The sequence below is a fragment of the Vanessa atalanta genome, chromosome 21 (genome assembly GCF_905147765.1).
Source record: "Vanessa atalanta chromosome 21, ilVanAtal1.2, whole genome shotgun sequence".
NCBI lineage: Eukaryota > Metazoa > Arthropoda > Insecta > Lepidoptera > Nymphalidae > Vanessa > Vanessa atalanta.
Genome location: NC_061891.1, coordinates 5,792,959 through 5,818,043, shown reverse-complemented (window position 1 = coordinate 5,818,043; position 25,085 = coordinate 5,792,959). Strand labels below are relative to the sequence as shown.

The 25,085-nt window shown below is 30.7% G+C and overlaps 1 protein-coding gene across 1 annotated transcript; it reads left to right on the top strand.

The window, feature by feature from the left end:
- Positions 1–2,215: 2,215 nt before the first annotated feature.
- On the top strand, positions 2,216–24,188 carry LOC125072413 (FMRFamide-related peptides-like). The gene is made up of 3 exons (XM_047683041.1): positions 2,216–2,266; positions 23,221–23,367; positions 23,603–24,188. The coding sequence occupies exons 2-3, from the start codon at positions 23,237–23,239 to the stop codon at positions 24,039–24,041; spliced, it is 570 nt and encodes a 189-aa protein (XP_047538997.1). The 5' UTR covers positions 2,216–2,266; positions 23,221–23,236; the 3' UTR covers positions 24,042–24,188.
- The last annotated feature ends 897 nt before the right edge of the window (positions 24,189–25,085 follow it).

Sequence of the window (25,085 nt, the reverse complement as noted above, 5' to 3'; positions counted from 1 at the left end):
AAAGTACTAATATGACGACCTCCGTGGTCGAGTTGTATGGCTACCGGTTTCCATGGGTACGCCACTCCGAGGTCACGGGTTCGATTCCCGGCCGAGTCGATGTAGAAAAAGTTCATTAGATTTCTATGTTGTCTTGGGTCTGGGTGTTTGTGGTACCGTCGTTACTTCTGATTTTCCATAACACAAGTGCTTTAGGTAGTTACATTGGGATCAGAGTAATGTGTGTGATGTTGTCCTATATTTACTACTTATTATATCTATTAATATATCTACTACTTATATTATTAAGCGCGTATTTAATTACTTATAAGTTTAAATTCATCCACAGAAAAGACATGAGTAGGTATACTTGTCGCTACTATACTGATCAAAAAAATATTTGTTGTATTCCAATTTGAGTGCGTGAGCCAGTGTAGTTACAAGCACAAGAAATATTTAATGCACATATTTGAAATCTAAAAATTAAAAATTGATTAGCTACAAATTGTCGTGTTGGTGATAGTTCATAAGGCTTAGAGTTGTCCATGAGCGCCATTGACCCCTTTTAATAAAATGGTATATGAAAATCAACCATCTAACTGTCAATGAAAAAAAAAATGTTTAGTTACTTTTTATTCAGCTAAATCATAATTAAAAATTTTAAAAATAATTTATGTAAATTTTAAGTATTTTATGTCTATATATTATTAATATAAACGACATACATAATCACTTTTCATATCATATATTGTTCAAATAATAATATGAAATAAAAATGACAATTGATTTCATAACATTTTTTATTTCAAAACGTATAAAGGTGAAGTTATTTGTATCTGCTACGAAGTTGCTACGAGAGTTGGCTACGAAGATTACGATATGGTCTACCGCATTTGTATAATTTCCTAATATTTCATTACTAAAAAAATATTATTATTATTCTATGCAATGAAAATGTAAAAATGACATCCTATAAATGACCCACTGCTGGTATAGGGCCAGTTCTCCATTTAAGGAAAAGGAGCAGCTTATTTTCCCGCACTACTCCAATGCGGATTGGTGGAAACACATGTAACTTTTCTCACGTTATTTTCCTTCTCTGCCGAGCACGAGAGGAATTATAAATCAAATTAAGCACATGTGGAAATTCCGTAGAGCTTGCCTGGGTTTGAACCCGCAGTCATCAGTTAAGGTGCACGCGTGAAGCACTGGGCCATATCGGCTTTAAAAAGGTTCATATAAACGAGGTAAAGGTAAATAAAAATATAAATCATTTAATATTTAATGTATGATTTATTCAAATAGGCTCATTTAATCACACTTAGAATGACATTATACAAAATGAACAAAAAGGTTTATTATATATTAAGTATATAAAGAAGAACATTCAAATAACTAATTCGTTAATGTTTTAACTTTCATTAATAAACGTCGATAAATACAAAGTTATCGATTTTTTATTATTTGTATAATCTTGTTTCGAATAATATGCCTTATCTAATAATTTATTACTTTAAAACGTTTCGCCTGACATACATTTCGATTAGTTTCTAACACAAATAAAAAATAGTACAGAAATATCGCATTTAATATATAAACAATCTATTATGAATTTATATTAAAATATATAATACGTGAATAATATCAAATATCGAACATGCGCACAAGAATGCGACAACCTTTATCAAATTTTAATAAATAATTTTGACCCAAATTTAACTTACTGTATATATGTAATTAATGCAACTATTAAGTCTACAAACTTCGGCTCTAATTGTTCGTCGAGAGGGTCTTTGAAATTTCAAGAGGATACAATATATGTATGGTGTCAAAGTTTATATGATGAATATACATAAAATTATTGGCTAAAATAGGTGATAGGCGCTTGATCTATATCTTGACCCAGAATATATTATTTTTCATCCCAATAATTACTAAAAGTGCTATACAATACACTTAATTTATCTTTAATAACAATTAAACTAATATATTCTTTAAGATTAGACATATTTCATCCCGAGTCCACTATTATCTTAACAACGATAACCAAACTGAGCTTGACTATAAAATTACTATAACTAACCATCCAACCATCTCAGAACCGACCATTTCGCCCCATAAATCTTAGAAATCACACAATAAGTGTAACTTTACACCGATACACCATCCCACGTCGGTGACGTCACGCCATAGCGGCAACATAAAAGCTCCGAGCTTGCGGTACAGCCTTCAAAACGGTGGTGAACTCTAAGAGTATAGGTCCTACGTGTGTAACACGGACGTAAGCGTAAGTTGGAAACTTTTTATATATTATTTTATAGTTAGTAGACTTTAGTGATATTTTTGTACGGTGATTATTTTATAATATTTGGTGCAGTTTATTTAACTCGGTGACATAATTTACGTCGCAAACTAAAAAAATATCTCATATAAAAAAAAGGTATATGTTATATATTAGTGTGAGTTAAATATCGGAAAAATATTATATTAGATAAAATTAAATAACGTGATATGTACACCAAATGAGATATACAATTTTTTATTAATAAAACAGAAATTGTAAAATGTATTGAATTTAAATTTCATTCTGTTTAAAGATATTATAAACTCTTTTTTCATAAACAAATCAAGATATTTTTAGAATTGTATATTCATGCTTTTGATTTAATTTAAGCGACAGTTGTTTTATTAAAACGAATATAATCGGTAATCGTTTTAATTATAATAAATTATTTACATTATAATGATTTCTATAGAGCTTTATTAAAATGTAATTTGTTAAAAGAATATATAAAAAATAAATGTATTAATGAAAATAAATCTTACTAATTGTAATTTAATCGCGCGTTAATCTAAAAATTGCAATTAATTACGGTTTAATTCAAAACAACATTTTAAAATATGAAAAATAAATTATAAAATACCTATATAGTAAGTTTTTACGTTACATTCAATTAACATTTGTTTTTGATACTAAGATACATGTCATCAAAACGGTTGCCTCAAAATATCGTAAATTGACTTACTCATTTGAAACTTATGTAAATTAATTAAATTTGATAATTTAATCTCGTGACCTGTCACATCTTAGTGAAACTAATTATTAGAAAAAAATGAAAAGGAAAAGAAGAATGACGTCATTAAAATAGATTGGATTTACTGTGGCGATATAAAAATAGAACCTGATGGTTAATTATAGATTAAGCAAAAACTATGTTGTTAATTAAAAATAAAATAAAAAAAAAAAACATATTTAGTAATTAGACAATAAGTGTCAATAGGAATAATTAAAAAAAAAGTATTTGGAAATGAGTATTTTCTCCGAGAATCTGGCCATAAATACAGTATATTACAAGCTACATTTTTGTGTAATAACAGAAAAAGGTAAGGTAGGTTTAAAATCACTATGTAGACAGCGAGGCTTTATTATTAAACACCGTTTAATCCAATTATTTGACACGAAATATAACGAAATTTCGTCAATTGTTAGTAATCGAAAAGAAAACATAAATTGTATTCGCACAATACAATGTGCTTTGACTCCATCAATAACATATATCACGTACAGACATGTTGTTATTAAAGATAAAAAGATGATACCTACAGATAACGTTTGAAATGTTCGGGAATTAACAGGTAACCCATAATAGAAAACCGCAACCCACCGAAAACACAAGGCCTTCATTAATTAATCTATTGTATTTACTGATCGCTATATGATCTTTGGAATATTGTGCACGAGCTTCCGACCCGATAGCTTAATCTAAAAATCGATACTAAATAATAATCTTAATGGATTTTAATAGCAGGAAACGCGTTTTTATTTGAACTGCGTATTTACGTAAGTTTTTTTAACAAGTGAAATTTAAAGCGCTTTATTGAATTGTTATCAGCAAAATTAAATTTCGAATTAACCTTCCAGTGAAGCTGGGTTAAAATTATTTACACACGTACTGTAATATGAATTTAAAAAACGCAAGAACTAGCAAGACGTATATTAATGTGGTTATTACAAATTTAAAATTAATATAATGCGTTCTACCACCAAAAATTTTATCACTCGGCTTTATACAGCCCCTAATAAATCTTTTTTAAAGTTTAGTAGGTAAACAAGATTATTGTAATGATTGTGATAGGTATGTGTGTGTAAAATACACTGTGTATGTTAAAGTATATCGTGTCCCCAATCAAAATTTAATGTTGTACTTAATAGCATTTAGTTGTGAAGTAGTTAATTATGACAAGAAAAATAAAGAGATTGTTTTTAAAAGTGTTATTAGAGATAATATCACGGTCTAAAATATTTTGTCGTCTTTTCCTCTATATGTGACGTCAGAAGAATATTTTGTCCCCAACATACATCTTAGCCTTTTTACAGTATTTTTAATAATATAAAGACTTAATATTAATACTAAACATTTTTTTATAATATAGAATGGTAAAAAGCTTTATAAATTTAAAATTACTTTGATAGTGAAACTACTACTGCTACATAAAAATTGTAATCCCAAAATAGTTGAACTTTAGGTTTCGCTGAAATAATTATGCAAATACGTTTCAATGAGAGGGAAATACCTTAATTAGAGAACCGCCCCTCTTAGAATGGAATTACTTTTTGTTTATTTTTAGCTAAGACAATAGTTCACTTGTTTTAAATCTAAGATAAACATGATAAAATATGTTCTTTAAATTAACGTGTAGTAGTTATATATAATGCTTTTTAAACAAGTCCGATTTATGATCTTACGATTTAATTGTAAATATTTTACTTGCTATAAATATTACCCTTAATTAACAATTTAAAATCAACGTTTATCTTCAACGAAATGTATACATTTGATTGTCGTTTATTTTCTTATTTGTATTAAGCGTAAAATAAAATCATTAAATAATAAAAACTTAATTTTTGAATATTTAAAAGAACTTGATAGTAAATGTCTGCTCAAGTTCGTCCATCAGTCTTGCCTTAATCCATTTATTTCGGTGGACGCAGTGCGTTTCCTGCATGACACGCTTTTACGGCTGGTCGTCTGCCCGACGCCAGCTTTCTAAGAATGTTCCTGAGTTCGTTCGTTAAGAATGTTCGTTTCACAAAGACGTACAGTTTGCTTGAGACACTTAAGTACGCGATTTTAACTGCAAATTGAATTACATATTATGTCTATAACAAATTGAGTTATTCTCAAAATTTTTCCAACTATGCTTCGACACTGCGGTTCTTTTCCCGTTGCAATATTGAACTTTACTTTCCACCATACTTATAGTATATACATACTTCATAGTTCCTCATTCCTAAGCCGTATTTATCTAAAACTAAATTGAACAGAACTAAATTTTCGGTCATGGGAGCTGCCAATTATTAAAAAAAGTAAATGATCTTTAAAAGTATTATTCAATAAAAACAATTTATAGCCGTTCTCTACTTCGAATATTAATCAACGCTCATTATTTAACTTTGACTTAAAGTTTTGGAAAAATATTACTATCATATTACCATTCCGAGATTTCTAAACGAAAAAAGTCAAATAATGAATTATTAAACGAAATGTACGTAGATATAAATATATACTTCAATTCGGAACCTCTTATTTTAATATTATAATTAAATTATGCCTACAAATTATTATTGAAACGGACTGATTTATATTGAGAAACAGCAGAAATTATTTTAATAGCAGATTCGAATAATTTAATATTAAATACGAATCCAAATATCAATAACGATAAATATAATAATACAAGATTATGATTTCGTAATTTAATTGAAAAACTGGATGAACTAATATGAATAACACATACGCTATTATTGAATACAACTGTTTGTAATTGTCCCACAACAGGGCAAAGCAAAGACTTCCACGCTAAAAAAAAAGTTAAGAATAAGAATTTGTTCCACCAAGCTGAAATGAGTTTGTCTAGTTACTCCACTTAACCATAACTGAATTCTTAAGTACTAATTTAAAATTAATGTGTTAATTTCTTAATTGGATCTTATAAGCTCCGATAGTTGTTGAATTATAATCTCGAGATTAGTAAAATTAATATTAATTTCTATAAATATCAAATTATTGCCAAAACGTTAACAATGAAACTAATCAAGTATCACCCACATACCACATATTTCACTGCTAATGAACTATAATTTTACGTTTTCTTGTGTCACCGTAAAGTAAATACTCAATAACCTTATATTTACTATCAAAATTAACAAAATATTACCTCGTAACTCAAGAGGTTGACTCGCTTCACGTCCCAAGTCAGGCCAATAATATTTATCAATACATTCTCATTAATAATTTACTTGGTGGTAGGGCTTTGAAGCCAATCTGGGTAGGTAACACCCACGGATGTGTTACAGTTTGAAGAGTGAGTGAGCCAGTGTAACTACAGGCACAAGGGACATAACATCTTATTTACCAAAGTTGGCGGCGCATTAGCGATGTAAGGAATGATTAATATTTCTTACAGCCCCTATGTGTAGTGGTGACCGCCCACCATCAGGTGGCCCATGTGCTCGTCCACCTATCTATACAATATTTTAAAAAAAAACTGGAATTTAAAGGTAGACAGTGTTTATTAAAGTGTGTTTAAGTGCTGCCATGAGAGTGATACGTCGGTTCTGAATTATCTCCAGTCGGTTAGGATTGCCTCGTTGTTGTTTTATTAGATTGCAGGAATAGAGAGTTCACCTATTTTTTACACACTTGAAATGTATCATAAATCACTTGCAAGAGACCATGACTTCTTTACATAAACACCAATATACCGTTATTAAAATGAAAATGTACCTTTTTTAATTAAGTACTCTTTTACGAGCCTCTGAATCTGAATACAGACTCTATCGCGAAGAAAATTACACCGTGTATTTTTTCCACTGATTAAATATAATATATATCATTATGTATAATTAACTTTATCTGCATGAAAATCATCTTTTTCTATCAAGAAAAATTATCAAGCTGTTCCGAAGTTACTCTTTTTCATCAATCAAACGAATATTAACTCCAAGATCTTCTGTCATTCATATAATCCTGTACATAACGTACAGGATACGAATGTAGACAAGGAACGCATAGGAATTTTAATATAAGGGACTTATTGACCATTTTTGACTGTGTTAAATATATAACTGTATTAAAAGAAATCCCTTTTCCAAGAAAGGATAAGAAGGAAGTTCATACGAATAAGTCAATAAAACACCAGTCTACGTTTTACTAAATAAAATATTAAAATCTCAGTAGTTATATCCTTAAAAGGAAGTTCTTAGAATATATAATTATAACTTACAAGCATAACTTAAACAAGCTTAATATAGAAATTAGCAATTTGCAAGTGTAAATAAAGTGAGGGAAATAATTGAAAAACGCAATACATTTTATGCAGAGCTGGAAAATTCTGTAACACTGTTTTACTTACAAACACTTTTTCAAACTATTGTTCACTGTATACATAATTTAATTGTACACCACAAACAGAAATAAAGAAACACCCGGAAAAATGCAAAACAAAGTCAGTAAAATACAAAAACGAAAAATAAAAAAATAATGTCGATTACGAGTGTTGTACAAAGGGCGGACTTATGGCTAATTAGCCATCTCTTCCAGACAACTCAATCTTAATTATAAAACTAAGGACTAAAATTACACTATTGAATAGTTATATGTCATCGTTAAAATTAAAGTATCAACGTTTAAACCTGTATCCTAAACATATAAAGTTGATACAGGTAACTAGTCACTTTAGAACCTTGGTGGTACCCTTGTGCAATCCTTTCTGGGTAGGTTACCCACTCTTCGTATACTCTACCGCTTAGCAGCAATACTCTGCTTTGTTTTCTGATTTGTAACAATATTTAATTTTTATTTCTATCTTTATTATGAATTGTTATTATATAAATAAAATATATGACAATGAGTTTGCATTCCTTGTCGTTATTCAATCTTAGCTTTCGCTAATTTGAGGGTAGATTCGATAAAGTAGAATTAAACTACATAATACATTTCTTTTAATAGCTAGAATAAAATATTTGAAATCGTGAATGAATTGTGCATGTTAAAATCATGAATAAAAATGCTTAGTTTTGTTAATGCTCAAATGAGTAAAACGTAATATCGGTACTTACGTATTGACGCCAACGCAGCAAAAAAAAAAACCTAACATAACCAAAAAGGTTATATTTATTTAATACATATAAAAACCAAATAGAAAAAAGATCTAACCTAACTTATAGTGCATTCGCATTCGCAGATTTTTTTGTTGCGGTGGCGTTAATACCTAAGTACCGTAATATATTTTTTTAGTAATAAATATCTTCAATCACATATGAATTAAATCATAAAGGTTTCTATCTTTATATCTATAAAACATCGCTGTTTTGTATCGTGTCACGCAAAAACCGCTGCATATTTTGACATAAATTTGCACCATTATGTTCAACATGTTTCAGAGAATATTTTTAGCTAAACATTATTATAATATTATTGAATAACGTATAACATAGCCACGTCAACGCCGGTTATGCTATCAAATAAATTGATCACTCATTTTGTAACGTGTATACTTTAATGATATAATTTTAGTAACGTCCATGTCGCATAGCACTTTCTAACAATCCACGATCGTCCTTTACTATGAACTTCGAAATTTCGAGACTCTTTTGACAGCTAAACTCGTCAATTCTAATAATATCAACCCACGCTAGATTTTGATATTTTATATTTTGTTTTGAACAATAATTTTAATCTGTTGCACTTTTCGCTTCATATTTAGATAAACTAATTTAACAAAAAGATAAATGTATTTATATTTAAAGGTTAAAGTCACAAATAAGGGACATCGTAAAACACAATTGGCTTTTAACTTTGAGAATTTCGAAACAAAACGCCCGTGCGATAAACGAAATAACAAGATAATTAGTAATGGACCTCGATACCTTTTGTTAGGATTTTACATTAATTATAGCCGAAGGGAGCAAAGGGTGCGCTTAAAGCATCGCTAAGTATATAAATATAAAATTTTGAAATAAATTATAAAATATAAGTGATATTAATCTATACAGCTATGTATATAAAAGTCATCTTTCTTTGGCTATCTCGTATTAAATATATTCATTTATTTGTGTTGCAATTGTGTCTATATGTTGTTGACACGAGCGTAAATGTTTATGAAATAATAATGGTAAAATTCTTATTAAAAATTAATTCTTCAAAAACATTCTTCAATATTTAATTTATATAATTTAAGATACAAATTATAAATTATACCTTTAATTATGTGAGACTAATAAATTAAAAATACATAAACTATTTACCTTACAATTAAATATCATAACACCAAATACCTCCACATCTTTAGTGGTTATTATTGGGAGTTGTTTTTTTGGTACAAGTTACCTATTTCCAAGGAAACAATTTAGAAATTATTCCTATCAAAAATATGTCACTATGTTGTAAAAGTAATCTACGTTTATGAGAATTAATTGGATTATCAAATGAAACGGTACGAAATCTCAACGGATCTTCATAACGAGACAAGCACGTTTCATCTCGATTATCGTCCGAAATAAATTTCAATTCACACGATCCCTCGTGAAAAGGTTATTTTTATTACGTTGACTTTTGTATTTCGAACCTCATAACAGCTGAACTATATATTTTATGATTCAATATTATTATTTTACACAAAATATAACTTGATTCGGTATTGCAGAACTTCTCACAACATCCAGCTTGAAGCTCAAGTTAATTACGATATTAGATAAATCAAAACTCAAATGTCAAAACGCTGTAAAAAAACATTAAATGTAAATTTACATTATTCTAGTCGCTACTATTTAAACAAAATTTCTGATAATTATTTATCTACATCAAGCAATTAGTCATTTTCTAATAACAATGTGGGTTTATAAGTTCGAAAGTTCATATTTAAATGAATAAAAATATGAAACGAAATTATCTTTAAAATACTATTTGATATAATAACAAACATTTACATTTACATACATTAGCAGTCTGTAAATTTCCCACTGCTGGGCTAAGGCCGCCTCTCCCTTTGAGGAGAAGGTTTGCATATTCCACCACGCTGTTCCAATGCGGGTTGGTGGAATACACATGTGGCACAATTTCGTTGAACACATGTTATGTTAGAACACATGCAGGTTTCCTCACAATGTTTTCCTTCACCGCCGAGCACGAGACGAATTATAAACACAAATTAAGCACATGAAAATTCAGTGGTGCCTGCCTGGGTTTGAATCCGAAATCATCGGTTAAGATGCACGCGTTCACAAATTGACACAATACACAATTGTGCCATATCCGCTTAATAACAAAAGCGACATAATATTTGAATTAAAACTTTCTTAACTCGTAAAATAACAACAATAGCTCAGTTATTGCTATGTCTTATATAAATCCGTTATGACGTTTGGCGTAAGCGTAAGTATCACATGCATCCACCCAAACTTTCGCATTTATAACATACTAGTTGTCGCCCGCGGCTTCGCTTGCATTTTAGGGGGTTGGTTGTCATGTGTGAGGCAAAATGTCCTATGTCCTTCCTTGGAGTTCAAGTTTGCTTCATAACAAATTTCATCAAATTCAGTTCATTGGTTTGGCAGTGAAAGAGCGACAGACAGACAGAGTTACTTTTACATTTATAATATTACTAGATTAGTAAAATAGAATTACCATTAGCCAACAAGTTCTATACAACAGCATATATAGCCTTTTATAGCTGTATCGAGGAAAATTAATGTAGCGTATTTACAGTGCTCTTAAACGGTTAATCGCCTACGTCATAAACATGCAAGTTGACGTCACGTAATCGAATTTAGAAAATTTGAGTAATTTAATTCAAAACAACGATCAAGTATGAAAATATTTTATAAATAACGTGTACACGTTGGTTGATTACAAATTAAAGCACAGCACTGGCGGGTTTGATTTACAACGCCATTACGAACTAAAACTTTTGCAAAAAAAAGTAAATAATGAAATGAACTGTTTAAATAAACATTCACAATTCTTATCGATGTACAACATAAAAGCGATATAATAAATTAGAGTGTAAAAAAAGTGCTTCGTGGTACGCCTTTATGCAAGCCCACCTGGGTAGGTAATACCAGTATACAGATTTGAAAGGGACATGACATCTTAGTTATCCAGGTTGGTAGCGAATTGGCGATGGGCAGTAGTGACCATTATCCCAATAAAAGAAACTCCTTAAATGTTTAATTTTTATAACGGCAAATTCCAAAGCAAACTGTTCATAATAAAAATATCTAGGAAAAAATTTAATTGAACAAGAAGTAGTTTAAAATCATATTCGCAAAGTCAGCGAATAGACAAATATTTTTACCAATTCTTAAGACGCATGAGAAATTAATTGTTAACATAATATAAACGTAAATTCGCTTCATTGACGTAAATTCTCTACATTAATTTTAATTAGGTACTTGAGCTATGAACTTCGCACTGAAAATTATAAATATTTCAAACTGAAGACGTTTTTCAACATAAATTTAATAAGCTATTGTTTCGAAAAAAAAGGTTAGCTATGGAAGATAGATCATCCATAGATTAATTAACAACGAAATTCAAATGAAAACGAATTTATTTTACTTTAAACGAAAACAATATAATACTTTTATTGAACTTGTAAATGCCAAGTTTTCTATAAAGTTGTTCCAATGCACTGACTATATTCAAAATATCACTTGGTAATAGATCTCTTCGGAAGCACTTCTTGGTGTGTACCACTCAACATATATTCTACTGATAAAGAGCAATACTCAGTACATTTGTGTCCGATACACTGGCTTACTTACTCTTCAAACCGGAACCCTTCAACTATTGTTAATCTAAAATTAAACTATCTGTTTTTCCATATAAAACAGTCTCCTCAACGTTTCATTTCGTTGAGCCGAGATGGCCCAGTGGTTAGAACGCGTGCATCTTAACCGATGATTTCGGGTTCAAACCCAGGCAGGCACCACTGAATTTTCATGTGCTTAATTTGTGTTTATAATTCATCTCGTGCTCGGCGGTGAAGGAAAACATCGTGAGGAAACCTGCATGTGTCTAATATCAACGAAATCTGCCACATGTGTATACCGCCAACCCGCATTGGAGCAGCGTGGTGGAATATGCTCCAAACCTTCTCCTCAAAAGAAGAGGAGGCCTTTATCCCAGCAGTGGGACATCTACGGGCTGCTAATGCAACGTTTCAAAGTTTTTGTTATAAAATTGAGAAAATAGACTTTATATCGTGATGGAACGTATACCTAATATATTAACCTTATTAGCTAAATGTAAATAATATTTAATATAAAATTATTATTATTTATAATGTATATCCAGTATTACCTGAAATGATGTTTGTATTCTAACAATATCCCGTGCATACAAATCTGTTTAGGTTCAAACGTTATGGTTGAATAAAGAATTTCACGTACTCACATGAACTAAGAATGATGGCGGTACGCTGACACAAACTTTATATCCGAAGTATCATTTCAAAAGTACTTATAAACATAAAATATACAAAAAAACCAATCTGACTTCAAATCCACATATTCAACTTCTTTTTGAAGGACATTACTAATTCATCCCGACCTTAATCCCGTGTTTAAAAAGATGAATTGAATGAAATCGCTTGAGTCCCAATCTTCAATAGAAATATTGTATTCAGCGAAACATGATCCTTACAGAACACGCTTTGATGTGTTCTATATGATATAATAAAAAAAAACATCCTTAAACCTTTAGTACTAATCCTGAAAAAGTAATCAATACCAACGACTTAATATTCGACTCGATCATTGATGAACTTAAGAATTTTAGTTATACAGCCGTATAAATTAACCAATATCTAAACAACGGTTAATTATTTAAATAAATAATTACAAAAGTTAAAATGCAATTATATTTTAACTTTTACGAATTATTATTTAATTTAAAGATATAATTTGGTAAATGATAAAAAGGCCATTCGTTGATTGTCATGATCGGCATGTATAATAATTTAAAAAACTACTCTGACTCTCTAAAACTACTCTGTGGACCCAGCTTTCGCTGACGGTTTTTCCGAACCGATACGACTTCGGAACCTTCAAGACAAGAGCGTTCTCCTTCCTTAAAGGCCGGCAACGCATTTGCAAGCTGTAGATGTCCATAAGCGGTGGTAGTCACTTTCAATCAGGTAAGCCCCCTACTCGTTTGCCACCTATCACATAAAAAAAATGTATAACTAGTTGTCACACGTGACTACACGCGCCTATTTCTCATTACCAAACCTTCATTCAAATTTTCGAGCTATACAACGAATTGACCGACGGAATTTTACATATTACTAACTGAACCTGCGGTTTACCCGCACAAAATTTATAAAACACAAACTTTCAATCCCCATTTACCGCCCCCCCCCCCCCCCGTTTCATTGAATCCGCTTAAAAAAATAGCGAATGTCTACACCCTACTAAGAACCGGAAAGGAAAGGAAATATTTCAATTTTGTAGGTGTGATTAATCAGTGTGTGGTATTTCGCTTTGCTCCACTTTAATGTTCCGCTGCATCTTCCTTTTGTTTTATTACCTTTTAAAAATTAATTTCAAGCAAAATATATATATACACAGCTGCGCTTTGCAACTTCACCGGATAGAAATATAGATAATTGGCGTGGCGTGAATTTCATGTTCTCGTATTTAATAAACGTCAATAGAATACGTCTTTAGATAACGGAGATACAGAACGGGCATTTTCTTGCAATATCAGCGGCATAGCATGTATTAAATTCCATTTCTAGATGTTATGACAGAAATTATTCAAGACTTGAGAATATATATTATATATCTAACGGAATTATTATCCAAATGTAATAAATCCACTTTATAGCGTACGACGAATAAACTTTTGAATTTATAGTCGAAAAGACATAAATAGTTATGTCTATTTATAGCGTTTTATTTTATACTATATCTTAATTTTCACTCATATATATAAATAATATAATATTTTTATTTGTTTGTTCCACATGTACCATCCATTTCGAGTATTTTACGACTTTAAAAGTTGCGGCGTGAAAGTAGAACAAAGGAACTCACATTAAAATTTATAATGAAGAATTTTGCAAGACCTAATTCAAAGACCGAATTCTGAGATTTTAATTTTATATTATAAGAACCGTTAGAAACCTTTTATACGCGTTACTCGTTTCATTCACTTCGTGTCCGCTATACAAACGAGGTCCCAAAAATATAACAAAAACGTACGTATGAATAGAAACGCAGCCAATCGGTTAATTTCTGAACCAAAGTGCAATCACTCAGGAGATACTAATAACATTTGTCATCTATACATATAATAAAATCGGAGTGTCTGTTTGCAATACTGAAATAACCGCTTCTTACCTAATGCATATGTATGTATACACAGTTTTTATCTGTCTGTCTGTTTGTTCCGGCTAATCTGTGGAACGGCTAGACCTATTTTGACGAGTCTTTCGCTAGCAGAAAGCTAATAAGGAGTAATTTAGGCTACAGCAGTAACTTGTTTGTTTAATTCAAACGCGCACGAAGTCGCGGGCACAGCTAGCTTAGCATAAATTTCATGATCAGTACTGAGGCCGATACTGTATAGGGCACAACGTCCAAATGCTTGGGTACGACCAGCATCATATATTCTTCTGCCAAGCAATAGTTTGTATTCGAAGAATGACTGAGCCAGTGTAGCTATAGGAAAATAGATATAGCGTCTTAGCTCCCAAGGTTGGTGACGCCTTGGTCTAAAGTAAGGAATGGTTATTATTTGGCGGTGCATTGGTGTTATAAGGGACCGTTTTCTGGGACACGTCATGAATACATCATGTCTTTCATTGAATTGAAAGCCAAAGTTATGAAATATATATTAATAATTAATCTAAGTAAGTTTCTGTTGTTTAAGATCAGATTCTGGTTTTAGCTGTGCGTTAACAAACATTTAGGGCATAATTTTGTAAATCTTAAATGTAAACCTATGGATTAATTTTGTTCGTATTTCAAAGGTTCGTTCATCGCATTAAATCAAAACGATGTACTATCACTGGTTGTTTATACTGCATGACCGTTTTTAGAATACAGGCAAAAACGAGCTCACAAAATAAAATTACTACTCAAATACGTCTAAGTAATAAGTCTCAAATAAGTCATACATATTTTTCAAAACATTCATACATATTTTTCAAAACATTCATATATATTTTTTTATTTTAAATTACGCATACAATTAAAAATATATTATTACATAGCTTTAGATTATTTAGTTTAAAACCATACATTCAAATAAATTTTTTTTGGTGTATTTCCTTGTAGAAAACACGTCTTTTGGGATTTATAAAAGGCCTCAAGTATGCTACTACTTAATACAGTCTTAATTAAAAAATAATAGTATTTAACAAAACGATAAGACACTATGCGAAAAATACGCAAACTGTTTACATTTGAACCCCGACTTCGCGTTCAAAGAACACATGATAAACATAACGAAATATTTATTTAAATCCCATTGTTTCGTGAGGATTAAAGTGTGATATAATTGTGTATTCACTCATTTCGTATCACAAAGGGCGACACGGGTATTGTCTCTGAACGGATGCTGTGACTGTGACGTCTCTGCTGTGTAATAATATTCTATATATTCTCGATAGACGTGACCTGACTCGTTATATGTGCAATGACAATCTGATATTCCTCTACATTTCCTATGAATAACTTGTTTTTAGATGAAGTCAAATATACTCATATATTTGTGTACGTCTGTGTAATCAACTACTCACACATACATACATAAGTTAAAGACAAAAGTCAATTTGACGTAGCTACATCAGGTAGCTATATTCGATAGTGACGTAAGCGCAATATGTGTAGTCGTGTCTTTATCCTAATTGACCGCTGTTTGTAACTAACTTCTGAACGGTCAACCTTATATCACGGGTACCTATTACATGTTATGCGCGTTGTAAACTCGTCATCGCTAGCGTAGTTCTAAAATGGGGACCAACGTACTATATAATTATATAGCTTTAGTATACTTTGGAAACTTTCTAGAGGATTAAAACTTTCCTTACTATAGGACAGGATATAAGCTTTTACAGAATTTAATTTCACTAAAACTATGTACTACAATGGAACTGTTATAGAACAACCATAACGATATATTTGGTTTCTTTATTTACATTCTAAATTTAACAAAGAATCAAGATGGTTCAATGGTTAGAATGCGTGCATCTTAACCGATGATTGCGGGTTCAAACCCGAGCAAGCACCACTGAATTTTCATATGCTTTATTTGTGTTTATAATTATAATTTATCGAGTGCTCAGCGGCAAAGGACAATATCGTGAGAAAACCTGAATATGTCTAATTTCAATGAAATTCTGCCACATTTGTATCGACTACCACGCATTGGAACAGCGTGCGGGAATTAATTCCATATCTTCAAAGGGAGAGGAGGCCTTAGCCAAACAGTCAAACAATTACAGGATGTTATAGTAAATTGTTTAATTTCTCGACAAAATTTTGAATATGAATATATTACACAGTATAATCGTCTCATCTGATATATGTCTAATAATTTTAATAGACTTAATAATGTTACTTTAATAAAATCATTTCAAAACAGTTAATCAATCCTTTAATCATTCTAAATTTAAAATTAACAGTGATCTTTGTGTATTTTCCTCTAAAGCAGCACAAATTAAAGCATCTATTTTTATACTGTCGTGTTGTTTTCAAAATTTTAATCAAACTGGATATTTCGAGGAATGTAATTAAGTTCTCACTAGCCAGTAACAAAGTTTTTACTTCAATGTTCGTTAAAAGACAGTGTCATTTACGACAGAAATTCTAGAAAGCCAAATTTCATACATCAGTATGTTCTAGAATAGTTTAAAATTTTCAGATTTTCCGTCTTAATGACGTTAAAAAATAGAACTACTTCTAGAAGTTGCATTCTGAGACCTTGAAGGTGAAGTGTACGCTGATATGACACATTCAATTAAACTGTTAATCGAACCAACGCTATGTGATCAATATTCAATACTTTGCCGACTGGTGTCATTAGGGAAATCGCTACGCAAAAGAAGGCAGGGGAAAAATACTCCATATCACGTATAGTAACCCCAAAACCTTCAGTTCGAAACATCGGGACTATGAAAATTTAAAAATACCGTCGCAGTATCTGAGCTCACATGTTCAACAAATGTCTAATTTATGATTGCTCAATTATTAATAATCACATTACTATTATTTATTATTTCTATTAGTAATTAATACTTTATATATATATATATGATATTTCTATATACTATAACTTTACTCTTTTCTTTCAAACGATTGTAAATAGTTTTTTTTTTTTTCTTACATTAATATTTATACAAAAATGAATACGTTTTTTAATTTAATAACAGAGATATATTAAGTTATTCGACTTCAAGTTCGAAAGTGGCAAATAGACGATTCAGAAGTTCATCGAAGTAGCCGCGGGCTTGAACTATTATCAATCTCCGCTTTCCGACTTAGCGCTCAACTTGCAAATGTTATGAATTTATATTCAAAATGTTACACGTATTTTCCATTTCTAACCAATTGTTCTTACAAACGATTTTACATTTACCATTTTCACTGCTTTAATTAATTTAATTAATATTCGACTTGCATTTGAGTATAAAAATCGTAAAGTAAATATTATACAAAGGTCAATGGCCAATGGTCTACTTTTCTATTAAGGAAAAGGTTGAGAGCTAAGTCCACCATACTGCTCCACTTCAGGTATATAGTATTGCTACATGCTTATTTCTTTATGGTGTCTAAAGAAATACACAAATGACGCTCATGTCAGTGGTTCTCGTTTGGACTAGAACTCGCGATCCTTAGTAAAGATCCATGTATTCTATCCACGTTGCCACTTCGGTCAGCATAATAACCAAACTAAAGGAATTCATTATATATTTTAATTATTTAAGAAAAAACTAATATTAGTTGAGTAATATAGTAAGTGAAGGTTGAGAAATGCTCGTGTATACTTAATTAATGTACATATATATTTCATCTTGTAAATACTAGATGGCGTTATGTCAAATTGTAGATAATTCTGAATCGCGATGGCAAGATTCGCTAATTGTTTGCATATAGCATTTATAATTTTTTTGAATAAACATGGTGACCAGTGGCACCTAATAGTTTTATTAGTGAAACGTTAGTGTTGTGGACTATCCTTAGGATCGACTGAGCTAGTTGTTCAGTTCGTCCAAAAAGAACGTATTATTGTCAATGCTTATAGTATGTTTGTATTGATTTAATAAGTATGTAGTTTGAACCTATGGTCGTATTGTTATTGAATCAAACGCTGACTAATACACACGTCTTGTACTGAACAAACTAAGCAAGTTCGTTTGGTTACTTCGAAGCCGTCAAATCAGGTATCGCTTGATTAATAATTCCTTTTAGAAACTGCATTTAACTGGTTTTGCGTGGATACAAGTTTGACAGGTAAACTGGGGAGTTAAGAGTCACGAGTTTATGGTATATATTTATGGTATAAGTATAACAGGAATTAAATAAATTAAAAAAATGTATCCTTTTATTATCTCACTGCTAAGCATACACCCAAATATCTTTCCTTAATAAGTAAGAAAAAATATTTGGATCTTAATCCACTGCGTTGCCTCACTGCGGATCAGTTGATATACATATTTTTCTTTTCCTTTAAATATATGCAGGTCTTTACCGCCCAAACAAGAGATAAACCTCTTGCCTTATTGGCTACACCGGTGACTTTTACGCTCAGTGGATCGTAATTGCGATATGAAGACAAGCTACTAGCATTATTTTTACTAATGCCTTGTGGTCATCTTCTGTAAAGTCATTATAATTTTGATCAGTATACGTTTACGTTACAAAATATTAATATTATTTGCAATATAAATTATACCCGCGTTAAATATCACTGCTCTTTCCACGTGAGTCGAAGCGTGATGAGATATATATATATATATATATATATATATATATATATATCTCATCATAAATATTGAAATATTTATTATGAAATCGAGCAATCGAGTATATAATTGAAACACTGGAAAGCTCGCAACAAATCAAACTCTCAAATATAAAATGTCATTTCCTTTAATGTAATTTGATAAGTTCAGGAATGTTAAGCTAAGATACGATCTTTAAAGTGAAATTTCGAATTCTGAACGGATATTTCGTGGTATAGCGTTTGCTTATGTTTTTCAAAATTTGTTCGCAAACGCAAAAGTAAGTTTTGTTTGATACGTTTACAGTCTCAACTATTAGACGGAAATCTTGATTACATAATTATAATGAAATTTTAGATACATCGTGTCAGGGATCTATACAGAACAGAACATATGTATGTCCTAGGTAATCTAACACCTAGTTCAGATACTAAGCGTATGGGGTCTCAATCTTAAATTAATAATATAATTTGAAGTAAATATTCCGTGAACTATAAATTTTAATTTATAATCTCAATTAATAAAATTCCAATTTAGATTACCTCGGTAATATTTAGTAAACTTCGCGAAAAATAATTTACTTTTAATTAATAGATAAAAATCTTTGTAGTGCTTATAAAACATAAAAGGAATATATTTATATAACATATTACTAAAAACAAAAGATTTATTTTAAATTTTATAATTAATAAAGCAGAATTCGAGTTTCAAGTTTAATATTAATTCAGATTTTTAACGAACATAAAATGCTTTTACTGCGAATATTACTTTTACATTTTGATCCTTCCTCTTGTTAGTTAACTAGCTCAAAAGTCGAATATAAATGATATCGGCGGTGTTTACACCGTGGTTCGAAAAGCACGTTCATCCTAAACTCTTACCGATCCTGTGAAGTCATGTATGAGATTATTAGAGAGAGAGAATAGAGACTGCACTTGTCTTTCTCATGCATTTTTGCTTTGATATATTTTCTGTGTTAGCTTTCTGTACTTGTCCTGTGTAGCTATTCTACGCTGGTAAAGGCAATCGTGGGTAAAATCACTCAGGATATGATAATTAAATTAATCATTTTTATTCATAAATAAAGAATATATGGGGCCACCTGATGGTAAGTGGTCACCGCCGCCCATAGACAAAGGCGCTGTAAGAAATATTAACCATTCCTTACATCACCAATGCGCCACCAACCTTGGGAACTAAGATGTTATGTCCCTTGTGCCTGTGATTACACTGGTTTGGAAACATTTGGAAACAACTTTAATCGTTCAGAAATGACACAGTTGCCAGCAAACGCATCAACGATTAAACATTACGATATAAATGTAAAAGTAACTGTTGTTATATCCAACCGCAAATTATATATATGGAGAGTTACTTAACAATATTACTCAGTAATAACCTTAAAAAAAACACAAGTAATAAACAAATTGTCTATGGCAGAGCTACCGAATTTCAATGCATCTGTATAATCAATATCGTAAACAAATGTACTTAAATATTAAGCTTCAGTCTTTTATGATGCTATTGCAGACGAGATGACGACGAATTCGTTCTTTATACGTACTCTCAGCACGATTACAATCTCATGGTATTATTTCTCAAGCGATAATAGACTTTACATACAATATATTTAAATATTAAAGTCGAATAAAGTCTCTGTGAAACTAGAAGTGAGTCGTGAACTGTTTGCTTGTTTAACGATAAATCAATACAATTAAACATGTTAAATTGGCGTATTGACATTCAGTAACTTACGACTAAGTCTATTTCGAAAGACAAGTTTAGTTTAGTTGTTTAGTTCACCAATTATTTCTTAACAACCTTACACAATTAAATGCTATTTAATTTAAATGTACTATACCGAATTTGTATTCCAGATTATTCTTAAGGCAATGACCTTATTTTATAATCAGGTCAATGTAAACGACTGACCATCAAAGGAGTCGGACTTAAAATAATAAAGAAGAAAAAGGTAGTGAAATTTGTAGAGTACATTTAAATATTCAGACACTTTTATTTATGACTAGCTGATTTAGTTATATCTTACTGTTCCGCCCGCATGAGGCATAGCGTGATGTTATATAGTCCCTTTGTTAATAAAAAGGATGTTTATTTTTTCAAATCGAACTCATAGATCCTTTTATTAACACGTCCAAACAAACATATAAAAATCTAATGTATATAAATATTAGAACGCAGTTTATCAAAAAGCTGGTTTTTCCATGAGATCACGAAATAAGAATAAACTTATACTTTTCGTTTGCGAACTTTTTGGGAAATCGAAAACAATTTAAAAATTTAAAAAGTTATCGACTCTAAATAAATTAATAAATATTATTATTCATTATAATAATACTTTTAGAAAAAAAAACGCCTGGATTTAGGCTCGACCATCACATAAACACTCATTTTTGAATGACAGCATTGTAAACTTGTTTATTTGAAAAGAGCTTTCTTTCCGTTTCTTCCGCTGGAGGCTGCTTTCCGAAACGGTGGCAGTATTTAAATATTGACGATTCAAAAACGCTTCATTGCGAAGTTTACTTGATTAAAATAATAAAACATTTTTATATGATTTGATTTAGATCGCCACGGAAAGCGGTCCACTTAAAGACAATTACTTTGTAAGGAATGTCACCGTCAAATAGTCGCCAACCGTGGGAACTAAGACGTAACGTCTTGTTTTACTGTAACATTGGTTTGGTAACACAACCAGTCTCACTTGTCATTACAACCAGAAATATTATTAATAATATATACGTAGAACGGTGAGTAAGTTGATAATAAGTGGTGAATGCGTAAATCGTCGTCACTACCATATTTTAAACATAAATTTTATATACCCCTCAAAAAATTATATCGAACATAATTATATACCAGACCTACTTATATGTTAAGCTAGATTTTACGTGTGACTTCAACTTTATCAAATTACTTCTGCTCTGCCGATACTCGTTCCAGGATTGCTGTGCAGTCTACAAATATTCCTGAAAGTTCGAAAAAGAAATTCGAAAATTTCAACAATCTTTAAACTATTTATGATTTCATTTAAAATTTAAACTTCTTAGTTTTAACAAATGAAAAGGGTTCATATTCTTGAAAACAATATGAATTCCTAATAATTGGCATATTTAAAAAAAATTACGAACCAAAAATTTTATTTTTGTTGTGAATAAATGCACATTCATAATTTTGTCGGTATTTAATACGTTTTTTCTCGTGCGTGTGTATTTGTGTATGTTAAGTACTAAATAATAACAATATAATTTCTACTAAGATGATCATTGTTACCTAGAACGACTCTTTCATAATTTGATGATATACTTATAATGATAAAAGATAAATATTACATAGAATGGAACAAAAATTGCTCGAAATATACGCACTGCGCTAACAATTTCAATCACTATTTCTTATTTTCTTACGAATCTCGGTAATGGTTGCCGTCGGCGCCGATGAGTCTGCCAAGTTGACCTTCCTCTAGTTCACGACCTTTATATATCGTAGGTAGCAGGAAATTCTGGTTAACTTCACGGGAAAGCTGCAGTGTTTTTGAATTCCGCTTGTATGTTTTATTTGACGCATGCAAAACTTGCATCGATGATGTGATTTCATTTTGTTGTTTTCAAAATATATTATTCAACTAGTTTTATGTCTTACCTTGTTTTTCATTCTATGATGATTCTGTATAAGATTTTGTAAATAAAAGGTATCTTGCATACACATGTCTAATTTAGAATTATTTATGGTTTTTTTTTTCTATGTAAGCATGTTATGTTGGTAAAAAAGTCTTGTGCGAAAATTTATACAACTATTTTTTTATAATTACAATTTTCGATGGAGGGTAGTCAACATCAGCCACAGACAACACCAGAAATATAATATTTACCGGTAGAATCTGTGAGGATCGATTCTGGTTGCTCCATTTAGTAGTATCAACACGTGGGTATGGTGTTGACTTTAGTCGATAAACTACTAAACCAAAAGCGATTTGAACCCTTATATTTTTAATCAAAAGTCGATTCAATATCTGTTTGCCACCTTTCAACCTTTGTTGATTCACGTTATCAGTCGTACACAATCGACTCGACTAATTTTACTACTAGTTTATGTAAATAGAAAAAGCTTTGAAAAGTACATTATTTTTTATATTATTTTAATATTTTATGTGTCTCGACAGAGTTCAATCTACAGTAGTCACGATTGTAAATAGTATTTTCTTTTCAGACCTCAAGCAGACACCATGAGGAACAACAGAAGTATTATGTTGGTGCTGCTTATCTGCATTGTCGCTGGTGTCATGTCTAATCCCGTCAGAAGATCTCCAGACCTTGAAGCTAGACGTAGGAGTGCTATTGACAGGAGTATGATAAGGTGAGGAGAAAATATTTTATTTATTCCACACAACACACTTCATAGTGCAGTCACTATGTATAATAATACATATTTTAAATCTTATTGCTCTGAGTTTATTATTTCCTGATTTTTACCTAATATATTTTGTATCAAGAAAATATTATTTCAACACTCAAGTCGTAGTAATTTTCAATCTCGTATTTAAAACTATGTATATATAGGAAGTATTTAATAGATAAATTTATAATCTTAGATTCGGAAGATCTTACCCACCGGAACCTTCAGCTAGTGACCTCAGGGACGCATTCCAACGTCCGACACGTAGAGGCAATAGCTTCCTCCGTTTTGGCAGATCTCAACCAATTTCTTTTACCACCGACGACCTCATATCCTTACTCAGGACCTACGAAGACGAGTACGATAGCCCTGCCTCAAAACGTGTTTCCAACTTCGTGAGATTGGGACGTGACCCTAAGTTCATCCGCCTCGGGAGATCTACTGATGAAGATAAGGCAGGCTACGAACAAGGTTCAGATTTAGTTGTTAGTGGATATCCCCAAAGGAAAAGCAGGGCCAGGGATCATTTCATCAGACTCGGAAGGGACAGTGAGGAGTTGACCAGGGATATTGATCTTGAAGAACCTTCGGAGAGGAAGAAGAGGTCGGCGGATTGTCTCGATTGCCAATCGTAATTAATTTGTGATACTTTCAAAACCAGACGTGATCTCTCAAAATGTTTTTGTGCCAAAGTTTTAAACTTATTACGAATACCTTAAATAAAATAGAATCAGATTGATTACTTTGTTTTAATTTTATAATTATTTATTAATAAATAATGTTTAAATAACCAGATTATATTATTTACCATTAGAAAGTCAATTACTCTATAAATACTTTAATAAAAATAATGATTTTAACCGATTATAAAAATTTTGTACTTTGTTTAGGTAGCACTCTCGTCATTTTATAAAAATGGATAATTTAGTATAATCTATTAAACATAATTATATATTTACAAAATAATAAAAATATTCTAATAATATGATGTTTTAAAATGAAATTTTAATATATGAAAATTGATGTTCATTCTTCATATATAAAGCAAAATACGCTTTTCCACTTAATATCTCATGTCGAATGTCTTATTTACAAATATACAATTAATGTATATTATCAAATTTTATTACAGCACTTCAAAATAAATATATATGCATCAGCTAACATCGTATTAACGAACATAACTGATCGCATCGAGACGGTAGATTATATAGAGTTGCACTAACAACATCGATAAAACGATTTTTTGGAAAATCGATTTAAAAAAAAAGACAAAAATTAAACAACTTTAGACGATAAAGAATTGTATATCAGTCATTGAAGTATTTATTTGTTGTCTCGCTCACTCTGCTTGCAAATTTCTCTCTCTTTCTCGTTCTTAGAAACGCCATAGACAGTTACAAGTTTGTGACATTTTATTTGGCGCGAATTATTTTTGACTATCGATTTTGTGAAGTACGATTGTTTACTGATGCTTGCCGATGTTCAATATTTATTCTGAAGTTCTACTACATTTATATTAAACTCTAATTGTGTTTCTAATATTATCAATTTAATTGTTTTTTTTTTTTATGGTTGAAGTTTCAAAGCAAGTAGTAGCTTATTGGTACTTGGCTAGTCATATATAATTTAGGATAAAATTAACATCTTTGTTGAACAATTGGTACATGTATCCTGTT